Consider the following 12,116-nt stretch of genomic DNA (forward strand, 5'->3'; position numbering starts at 1 on the left):
TCACATTGACCAGGTAACCGCTAGAGCGAGTTGGCAGAACTTTACTGAAGTCACTGAAGTGATCTCAGCTCACCCGGACGGAGACTTCAGCTTCGACATTCTATAAAGTGCTGTGGGATATTTAAGATGCTGAACCCCTAGAGGGATATTTACAAATCAGTGTTTATTCTGTCATGGAAATACAGAGACCCTGCACTTCTGTCCGGAATTCCCCAGATGCATCAGAGATAGGTCAGAATCGCTGCATATTCTCTGAAAAGTTGAATCTCTCGTGTGCAACAGCTATTAGGCCACTCTCTGCACTGACAGGCATCTGGAAGTCCCAGATAAGTGGCAGGGTCTCAGTTTCCTACCTCAGCACTCCTAATGGGAGCAATCTCCAGGCAGGAAAAGAGGTCTGTCTGAAGGATCAGAGGTTTGGGCAAGACTAGAAAATGGGAGAGATCTGTTATAAAATGTTTCATTTGACACCAGCTACTCAGAACTAGTTAACTTGTTACTGACAACACAAGACTGCAGGTGAACACTGAAGCACTACCGAAGCTGGCTGTTCACTTGAATACACAATTAGTTTAATAATCCTCTGCTGAAAAGATGCTGTTCAGAGCTTTATAGTTTATAATGTTTCACCAATACTGAGGCTGTATATGATCAGCTGTAGGACCACAAAGAATTTACTTGAAGGCTAAGCAGTGACAGCTGCTCCTTTGGGACTTTTCGACTAGCGTAATTTATAATATCACACTATGTGACTCTACAATTGACATGTTTAGAATTGCACCACTAATTCAAGACTTTCAAGCATTTAAGCAGTGGAGGTAACTAAATGATTAATTTTTAAAAAGGAGAGAATGGAACAAAACCAAGGCTTCTATCTTCTTGAAAAAGAAAGTAACTTCAAATTAGCATCTTGGCTACTTTAGAAGCATAGATAAATATTACAGACTCAAAGATTTTATCATTTCCAAAAATCTTGATTTTCCTTGGTGATGAAAATACAGTGATTAAAATAGAATTCTTAAAATTAAATAGAATTTTGGTCTCACTGAAAAGGAAAGAATTGGTTAACAGGAAAATTGCACGAGGAGAGGAAAATGTCCCACCACTGTCAATGTTTTATGAGGAGATACTTGGTATGGGTGTTGAAAACTAGATTAATGACTGATGATCAGGTAGAGAACTCCAAACACACTTAGAAGGATACTGAAAAGTTATGATTGGTATTATTAAACATAAGAAAGTAAGGAGTTTAATCATACGTACAGAAGTCGTCCAACTAATAAAAAGATCGATATCATCATATATTGATAACTTAAGCAAAACTATCTGCGATAATACTGTAAGCCAAGATTAAAACCCACAAAATATATATTACACATTGAGCTACAGCATAACATAATGTGTATCTCAAAAGGTCATTTCATATTCTCAAGATGTCCAAATACCTCCAGATTCTTCTGAAGCAACTAGTCTGCACTTTCTTACCCCCAACAGCATATATGTGTATGCCTCTTCATAATGCCATAAAGCAGGTGCTGATTTTTTTGTCTGCCTTTTGCGGAAGAATTAATGCATTTAGCTGTTTGGATAAACTGTGCTTCTTTTATTCTCATGTTAGCTTTACTTATAGCTAGATCGCTTTTATCTTTTTTCTCCGAAGACTCTTGTTTTATTGTTCTTGGGAAAAAATGGCAGCACGACGACAATTATGTTCATGTTTGAAACAAAACCTCTTTCTTTCACTCTCTGAAGAGCACTTATGCAAAGTCCCCTGATTCAACTGAAATGAAATACACGTACCTTCTGTTGGTGATGTCTTGAGATGTCTGCAGAGCCCCTCTGTTTCCCCATATGTCTCTTTAATTTTTACTACTGCTTCTGTCCCTCGAAGTTCCATGAGGGAGCGCAGTTCTTGCAGTGTGCACCCAAACTCTCCTGCATGGTTGGCCTCATTTCTTTGGTTCTTGGAATAAAAATCGCTATTTGTCATGTCACCCATTGTTGCTGATTATATTGCTCCACTCGTTACAGTTGATAGAATCTTAAAACTGTTTAAAAATTGAAGGAAAGGAATCTTGAATTCCAATCTAAGAAATTAAAAAGAATCCAGTGTGTGTCCGGCAAGGACGTGGAGGATGCCTCTGGCGTGCAAGGTGTCCCTGACTGGCTAGTGGTCTGCAGGACGGCTGCTTTCAAGGCTGCAGACCAGCTCCACTCCATTCACCATTGCCCATTATGCTGCACCCAAGCTGTAGAATCTACATGGTCATTTCTTCCTCTGGACCTTTGGGAACAAGCAGAAAGGACTCATTACAAGAGTGAGCAATAACGCTTTACAAAGATGATATCAAATTTATTCTCTCTATTGTTGCAGGTTGAGTTGTCATTTAAGAAAAGCTATGCAGAACTGCTGTAGAGATGTCCTGTTAAGTGCTGCGGGGAGTCAGAGCAAGGATAACACTAGCTCTGTCGTAGATGAAGCTCTCTACAGCTGAAGCACCAATAGCAATGTTGCTTACTTTAATCAAGTCCCAAGAGCACTTGCTAAATGAGATGGCTTATGAATATTAATAAGTAACCAATTAGTCCAGCATGCTAGATGCACCTCCAGTATATGCTCTGGTTCATATAGCCACATCAACCTTTGACAAGAGCAAAGACTTGCTCATAAAGGCTACAAGGTAACTAAAATTAGTAAAACACTAGTTTTCATAATAGGTTAAAGCACAACTGTTTTTCAGTGCACGGACGGTAGAACTGGTAGAAAAACTAGAACCACTGCTACAAATTCAGAGCACATTTACATACATTACACCTGGCAGCCTGGCCTCCTGTGAAAGCAAGCAGAGCCCAGGGCAGAGATGCAACACCTGAGGGTCCTGGCTGAACATCCAGCACTATGCTCCATGCCATGGGGCTGCCTCCTATCAGCACAGCCCCTGAGCACCAGCACAGCTTCACCCCACAGCAGGGGGACACATCAACACACATGCAGTGTTGAACAAGTCACATTTGGATCATCTGGGAGACAGGTGATGACTTGCTAAAACCAGCCTTTAAAAGCAGTTTCCCCTTCCCATATTCTAATGAAGTTGGTTTAAATACTGCTAAAACCAGCTATTATATTTGGCACAGAGTTGTAACAGAGATTAAACGTTTCTTTTTTGCCTCAAGCGGGTTAGTGCGAGTGCACTGTCTGATTTATAGGTCTCAGAATAGTTTTCTCATAATAAAGATCTTGACAAAAGCGTACTATCAGCCTAATGACTGACAAGCCTGTCATAGTTAATGTACATATTTTGAACATTCTAGGAACAGCAATACACAGTGGAAATGAGCAGACACATAAAGGACATATACAGGATCCTGAAGTGTTTAAAGTCTCAATTTTATATTTTGCAACAACTTTAATCTCCTTCCCACATATTAGTTACCATAATACGTAGGCTTGGTCTTTCCACTGCTCTAACTGCACTGCCCTTGGTCCACATGTGAGGAAGGTCAGGCCCACTATATGCATCAGTTCCTCTCTGCCCAGTGCTGGTACCTGCTGTGGAGCTGTCTAATGCACCTTGCTCAATCAGACAAACTGAACCTTTATCAGCCCTCTCATTTACAGAGAAAAAAACCTCAACATTCCTTTGATTTCTCAGGAGAAAGGAAAAAAAGGGGGGTTGGGAGGAGGGACGAGGGACCAGAGTTTCACTACAATATTACAGAGGCAATTAAAACAGCAGCCAACCGCTACACGTTTCTTCTACCTGTCCTATTTACTGACATATATTCCAGTGCTAAGAACTGCCAACCTTGATTTCACTTCTTGCTTTTCAAGTTCACAAGAAGAGAACAATTTCTGCACAAAATGTGGCTTACAGTGAGCAACAAAGAGAAACTGGAAGTAGTAATTAAAAAGGGCCTTTATTTGCCAAGCAATACCCAAGGAGGAGACATTCTGCTCTGCCAACACCACTCAGCTTTCCACGCTTGCATGCTGCATTCACAGTATCAATTCATTTTTAGACAATTCCCTATAAAGCACGCATAAAAAACCTTACTATTGCTTTATCTGTTTTTAAACCAGATGGATCTGTATTCTGAATAGGAATAACATCAGCCTGGAGCATTATTTTGAAAGAACTGCAGGACAGAAATATCACACATACCCAGCAAAACAGACTTTGTCCCAACAGCACTGCAGCACCACAACCTCCATTGATGATATGCCCTCCCCTTCCCAAAATCAGCATTTCAGACTCTTCATGGTTTCATCTATGATGAGATGCTGCTGACAGTCACATCAAAAAGCAGATTCAGATTTGAACATGAAAAAGGATACCCAGAAAAATGTTGTGAAAAAATAAGGCATCAAAAATAATAACGAATAGCTAAAGTAAGAGACTGGTATTTGCTTCCAGCAAAGAAATCTGTTCCTAAGGTACGCACACATCAAGATCTTGAACACGGGACATGTAAAACAGCCACCATGTTAAAAACACAAACATGCCTCTCTCCTAACAGAGAATTTACAGGGCTCTCCTAGTCCTGCCAGCTTTTTAAACATTCCTCTAATAAAATAAAATTGTTCTTAAACAGCATTTTCCAAGGAGAGCTGTATCCTGATCTCATTAGAGATGCAAAGGGCACTGAACTCAATGTCAAAGATGTTTTCTACATGATTTTTCTGTGGAATGTCCCCACCACTCTCAATCAAATCATCTCTTTTGGCTCACTGTGCCATCACTATACATTAATATATTTGCTTCTATTCTTAGAAATTCACTGTCATTTGTCAGCCACAGCAAGACAGGTTTGCTGCTTTTTAGCATGAGTCATCTGCCTGCTTAATTTTTAATTTCACCTTCAATTAAATATTAATCAATAAACAACAAATATGAAGTTCACACTTCCTTCAGCGCTTTAAAACACAAATCACTCAGAGTTTGTGCTCTTCACATTCACCTAACGTTCCAACACCCGGGAAACACCATCTCCCCTTTTTGAAAGGCCGACGGCAGAATATAGAGAGCACAAAGCATGACTAACATTATTCACTGATAATGCATCTCTCATCCTGTGGAATGGGATACGGAGGCGTCACTCGATCCCTGAATCTCTCTTATGAGAAGCCCAGGAACCTTGCCAGGGAGCACGCCAGGTGAGCATCACTGACACATGACCACCTCGCCCTTCCCCAGTGGTTAATATTCCTTTAACAACAGCTGAGAAATAGAAAACTGGAGACTGGCATATGGCTGTATTCCCCCACCAGTGGGATTCAGGCTTTGCATCTTCAAAATAGATCAGATTAGAAGAAGGGTGAAATTTAAAGCCTCCTCTACAAGAAATCCAAGTATTGCATTAGGTTTGGGAGAGGTCACCACTCCCAAATCCTGAGAGCGCAGCTTTTGACACCATCCTAGCACATGATCATTTCCTCCTCAATTAGGCATACGTGGTCTCACCATTCCCTATGACAACCGTTTATAGGGAAAACAGTCCTCCATGTTCAGCAAAAGAGAAATAAAAACTCCAGTAACTGAAAGACTAATTGCACATGCAATGTCACACTGTTCTTCCAGACAAAAGCAGTAGCTTTTAATGAAGCTTATTCCTTCTTATTTACTCTTACTAATGCTTCTGAAACAAGCTTTAAAACATGAAATTTGGGTAAAAAATTTCCTAAAGTGCAGTTTGAAAACAGCAGCATGCTGTGGACAAAAAGACAAAATAGCAGCCCATCTAGATCCACTCCAGGGAGCAAAAAGTTTAATGTACTAGAAAACCTGAGTAAAATACTATCCTCATTTTTATCATTTAGAAGTCAGAATTGAAGTCTTCACTGTGGTCTAGGATTTTGTTTGGCAAAGATGTTGCGGATTTTTGTTGTACAAATGCACTACAAACTCAATTTATTTTATTGGTTTGGTTTTTTTCCAGAGTGCCTGTGTCTTGGGGAATAGGCTTCCAGTCCTGTAGAGCCCAAGTCAAATATTTTTCATCTTCTAGCTGCTTAAAGGAAATGCATGCCAATTAAAACAGAAGCAATTTGGATGAGCTAACTACAGGCCTGCTGGGAAAACCAGGCTTTGATTTCCCTAATCAGGAAAAGTCTCATCTTGGAAGCTTGTAAATATTTTCGCAGTGTGTTAGAATGACTTCTGAGTAGATACCATCACCATAACACACTGATGACTCCCAAAATTCAGGATATACTCATAATTCAATTGTTTTTTCTAAACTGTCATCTCAGATTATGTTGTCATCTCAAAATCCAATGATGGAGGAATCTCTTGCATTACACGAGGAAGGATGGAAAGGGAATCACTTCTTAACAGGTTGGCAGAGGCACGGCCAGGTCCAAAGGCCAGGGCAGAGCAATGAGCAAAGCCCAGGTACTGTTCACCCCTCACGCAGCTGGGCAGAAGGCATACAGACTGGGTTCCCCATGAATGAAATGGAAGGAATTAGCAGTTCCCACCCTTCTGTACGTAGCATTACTGTTCCATTTGGATTCGTGTTTGACTGTAGATATAATGCTAGCTAGTGCCTTGGGACCTATAGAAAAACCCCAAAGTAAGGGGGAAAAAAAGCGCAGGAAGTGTCGCATCTTAGCGAGTAGCAGATATTTAACCAGATTCATCTCTATTCACTGCATTAGAGATACCATTCCTCCAGAAAAGAGGACTGGAAGCAGATTTAAGGGAATTTTCTCTTGAGTCTGAGCAAAATCATGTGAGAGGGGTTTTTTGAGACTATAGTTCCTCAAACTCTGATGAGAGATAGGTTGACAATGTAATGCAAGTGTTGGTAAACTCATGCCAGACCTTTTCAGGGTGAAAATTGCTGAGAAAGAAAACCATAACCTGCTCTGGAGAATCCCCCAGATGCGCAAAATCATTCAAGCGTGGCCCAGTTGTACCACCTTTTACAGTTTCGGTTCTTTTCACGTCAAGCACAAAATGCCCATCCACTTGTGAAGATAATCTTTGTAGACCAGAATGGGAAATGGCTTGTCTATCCAAGCAGCCAACGAAGCTAATCAAACACACTCAAAGATGCTCCAACTCACACTCTCTTAAAACAAATGCTGACTTTGAAGTTTAATTATCAGGAATGCACAAGATGCAAAAGGAACTAAGGAAAAACACCATTTGAATAAAAGCAGGTTGGCACCTTCACAAGTGTGAAATTTGTGTTTAATACCAGGAAGCCAAGAGTAGATAAAAAAGGAGAAACTGAACTTTGTAGCTTAGTGTTGTCTGAAAATATCCTAACTTCATCACTACATTTGTTAATGAATTTCAAGTCACATTAAGTTAGCTTGTACATAATTCAATCATGATTGTGAAGGTGCTGAGGCGCTGGCACAGGGTGCCCAGAGAAGCTGTGGCTGCCCCATCCCTGGCAGTGTTCAAGGCCAGGTTGGACACAGGGCCTTGGAGCAACCCGCTCTAGTGGAATGTGTCCCTGCCCGTGGCAGGGGGCTGGAACTGGATGAGCTTTAAGGTCCCTTCCAACCCAAACCAGCCTGGGATTCTATGATGAACACGCAGGAATAAGACAGTTGTACACTCCAACTAAAATGAATGCTTCATTCAGTTGTTCTTAGAAATACATTTCCCCTGTTAATATGATGAACATAAAGACAAAGTTAAGGTATTATTTTAATAAGATTAAAAAAATGAAAAAAAAACTCGGGTTTGGGTTTTATTTTTCAATTATATGTATTTGGTTGGTTGGTGGTTCTGGGGTTTTTTTAATCATACGCAACTACCTAGCATAATCCCTCAAGTAAACAATTGTTTTGGTCTTTTCAGTATGAATCCATGCCAGTCAGCTTGGACTTCTTGTAGCAGCTTTGGTATCGGGCAGGATAGATAAGAATGATTCCACTCCTCCTGTAAGATACTGTTGATTATTTGAAGGCAAAAAAGGCACTTCCACAAAACAAATACTTATTAAAGGGGTACAAAATGTCATTCATTTCAGTCATAGAGCAAGCCTATTTACTTGGGACTTCTACCAAACAGAATCAAGCTCTCACAAATTTGCTGTAATTCTTTGACCCCCCCCCCCCCTTTTTTTTTAACTCAGTACACTGAGGCAAACCTGAAATAACAATTGTGAAATAAAACTACCTCCAGTGCCCTGCTACAGTGTACTGTTATTCAGCCTACAATTTGATACCAAGTCTGTTTTCCACCATTACTCATGTAAATGTTTACAGCAAAGCCAAATGAACTACCAACAGCAACAAAACTACTATTAAAGGAATCAATTCAGTCCCATTAAAGTCAATGAAATGACTCTGTCAATGACTTCTGGAGGATTGGATCAGGTCCTGCAGATGAAATCCTTCCTCCTCTGACACCAGAATTTCACTCTTTATGAATGCTGTTAGTAGACAGACTGCAATAAGAAACCAAATCACGTTTATTATCGCTTATCACTGAGCTCTTGTCTGAGTTACAGAATATTCTTGGCTTTGCTGTGCAACACCCCCAACCCCTGGTGACTTCAGGTGCTGCTGCAGAGGTGCCCAACTCACCAGCCTCAAGGGGCACAGAGCCCTGCGCGGCACAAGCAATGCTCACTGTGAAGTCACCCCCTGTGCAAAGAGAGTTTTCCAGTAAACTCTGTACTAGCCACAAGTGTTAAGAACCCTCTCTCATTTCTTGATAATACTAACACGAATTTATTTTGCTTTGCTCTCAGTGATAAAATGAAAGGTTGTTTTTCATTAGCTATTTATCCTCCCAGGCCTCTAATCCCACACTGCAAAGCAGCTACTGGATTTCTTTTATTCACCACCTTCCTCCACACATTCCTGTTCTTCGGGGTTGTACTTCTGGCGCTGAACAGAGACCCATTCTACACCTTTACGAGCTTTAAGCTTCATGTTTTCATGTATAGTTGCATTCATTTTATACAGAGACTAACACAGCACAGTTGTTCCAAGGAAGGCTCAATTCCAAACTACGATATCAATCAATCAATCATATCATAGATGGAAAAAAGCTAAGGATATTCAGACTTCAGATATTCAGATATCATTAAAGCAGAAGTGGAAAAAAATCTAGGTTAAACGCTCTAAAAGCAATAGCTGATCAGCTAAGAAACATATCCCAGCACAGACCTGGGATCCAACACAGACTGTGGAACCAGTTACCAAGCTTGGGGCAGGGGCGTCCTTTCTCTAGCAGAAAACACACAAAAGATGCATTATCCAGTGGTGTAGTAGAGATCTACTGATCATGTATGAGCTCATTGTACATTTGTCCTTCATTCATGCACTTATACATCACCAGATTTCTTAAATCTAGAATTTGAATTACAACGTGACCTTTACCATCGAGAAGGTACCGGCTTCAAGCACATAATGTCAAGGAATTTTGAGAAGTCTGTGCTTTTTACAGTGTATCTGCCTGGTATCTGATTATATCTCATTTTAATCAGCAAATTCTCCAGAGCATCTTAAGAGAACCAGGTTCTCTAGCTCCTTACAAATAGCATCTTCAGCTTGATAGACACAGATTAAATCAGCTGACGGTCCTACTCTACCCCACACTACCAAAAATCTGGGGGCTCTTGTTCAGTCTCTGTTCATAAGGGACACTGAATTTGGTTCCTGATTGATTTTTTCAAGTCCATTATTAATAATTTCATTACAACAATATTAACTGGTTGCTCTACCTAATCTTCGTACCTCAAGACTAATTCAAAGTATTAATACTGTGGCAGAAGCTGCCATTTCTCCTGGGAAGTACATGTATATCTTAACCTCATTTTACCTTACCTTCTCAGATGTTTGAACAGTATTTTACAGAGACTTTTTATCTTAAAAACATTATCTGTGTTTGAACCATCTTCCAGCCTTTTAATCAATAAGCTACAATTTCTACTCACATTCCTCCTTCGGCCTGTAAATGTCAGAAAACCAATATGGGAGAGTGCCTTGCTAATTGTTTAGAGAGTTCTTGAGCGATAGCAGAAACATTTCCAGTACTGGCTCGAATTTTGTCATAAAAGTAGTCTCAAATACCTAAATGAGGCCAGAATTGTATTATTTTTTAAACATGCTGGAGGTAAATGGAGGCCTCTTCCTGTCTAGATGGAAGCCAAGAGCAGCACATCTATACTTCTGAGGAAGCGCAGTGGAAGAGCACTCATTAATGTGAAATACAATTTTGATGGATTACTTTTTAGTAAAAGTTGACAAGTATCCTGGTTTTTATAAGTATGGATCTATAGCATAGAGAACAAAAACTGAGGAAATCCATAACTGACCAGCTGCGGCAAAATGCATTGTGGTATGTCCTGTTCTGAACATTGAGGGTTAAAGGCCTAAACCAACTCTTGCTTGGTCAACTGGTATCTCCTTACATCAGCTCAAATGGCAATGATGAAACCAGAATAAAAACTGAACCTCTGTCAGCAAACACGGCAAACAGGTCAGTGCCTTTTAACAGGAAACGCAGATAGAAATTACATCCAGCATGCAAAAGTCCCAGTGACTGCTTTACTAAAAAAACCTATTTAAATAGCCATGGGATGGACGATTATTTAGGAGGTATCACAGTCTTCCAGAACCTACCACAAATACTTCACAACACATGCAATTTACAGACAAGATTAAATCCACATAGTTTTCATAGAAAAGACCCTTCCCATTTTAACACCTAATTCCAAGCTACTGTAGTATGATCAGAGTTGACACTCAGATCCCTAAGAAAGAAGTTCAAAATTCTACACAGCAACCCAAGGGAAACCATTCAAGGAAAAGAATAAAACAAACAAAACCAACCCTGGACTTGCTATGCTGTTTTCTCTGTTCTTCTGTCAGCAGCTATCATATAAATCAACCAACCATCAGCAGTGAAAAGGACTGGTTAGCTACCGATAGCCAATCTTTAAAAGAAGGAAAGAAACTCAGAGCATATTAACAGACCTCCAGCTGAAAGACAGGAGAGCCACAACAAGGCCATACCAAAATCAGATCACTATATTTAACCAAAAATGCTCTATTTCATAGAATCACAGACTGGTTTGGGTTGGAAAAGACCTTCAGGTCATCCAGTTCCAACCCCCTCCACAGAGGCAGAGATACTTCCCACTAAACCAGGTTGCTTTCAGCCTTATACATGCAATAAATGTCTTTTACCTACGAGTGGTTTCAAAACCGAGAGCAGAGAAATCCATTTTTGCAGGGGGAGTTACTCCCTCCTTATATTCATCAGAGGGCTCTCAAGAAACCCTGTGCCAGCAGCAGGGCCAGTGGCATGGGGCTCAAGCAAACACAGGGGCAGCTGAAGCCAGGCATCGTTAGGGTCCCTCAGCAGCTGGCGCAGGACTGCTCAGCAGATGAAATGCTGGAGCATGAGACAGATCTTCATGAGGAACAGCTGGCCCAGGAAAAAAGGAAAACCAGGGGAAAAAAGAAACACACACACACACACACACCCCCCCCCACCAAACACAAAAACCCCACCTCAAACTTACACTGCAGCCTCCATCTGCAGTCCTGCCTTCTGCCACCTTGGCTTCACTATTAGAGGCATCTTATTATACTATTAAGATATAAAGCCATGAAACTAATACTGAAGCTTTTAGTGCAGCACCATTGGTGGTTAAGGAGATGGAGAAAACCCAGCTTCCACGCAAGAGGACTCTAAGCAGAATAATGAAACAGGAAGAACACAAAATAAGAAAGAAAAATCATCTGGTTGTTAAAAAAGTGCAATATATTGTTATTTAATGAGTGACTAGAAATATATACAAGTGGAATTGGAACACGCCCATTTTTCATACACACTATTCCCATAATGGCTGTAAAAGAAAACTGCATGCTGTTTGTTCAGAAAAATTTATATGCAGTCCTCTAAAATGAGAGCAGAGAGACCAAATTATAATTACCAACCGCATTTGGTGCTGTAAGGACCATCAAAGACAGATTTCGGTGGTGGTGGTGCCCACATATTTCAAGGCAAGAGACCATCTTCACTTTCTGGGATAGAACCACAAGAGTGTCATATGCAGTACCAGGGTACCAGCCACATGGAATATTTTAATTTTGCCAGGCAGGATTTTTAAGCAAAGAGCCAACACATCACAGTGAA

At 40.5% G+C, this 12,116-nt stretch overlaps 1 protein-coding gene across 14 annotated transcripts in view; it reads right to left on the reverse strand.

Annotated features, from left to right (window-relative positions):
- ATP2B2 (ATPase plasma membrane Ca2+ transporting 2) overlaps window positions 1-12,116 on the reverse strand; it is a 412,410-nt gene that overhangs the window by 177,344 nt on the left and 222,950 nt on the right. For all 14 annotated transcript variants that reach the window (XM_030501305.1, XM_032920206.1, XM_030501308.1 and 11 more), the window contains one exon: window positions 1,801-2,284. In XM_030501305.1, the coding sequence (XP_030357165.1) occupies window positions 1,801-1,999 (199 nt within the window). In that variant the 5' untranslated portion in view covers window positions 2,000-2,284. The remainder of the gene's footprint in view (window positions 1-1,800; window positions 2,285-12,116) is intronic.

This window comes from Strigops habroptila, chromosome 11 (genome assembly GCF_004027225.2).
Source record: "Strigops habroptila isolate Jane chromosome 11, bStrHab1.2.pri, whole genome shotgun sequence".
NCBI classification, from domain to species: domain Eukaryota; kingdom Metazoa; phylum Chordata; class Aves; order Psittaciformes; family Psittacidae; genus Strigops; species Strigops habroptila.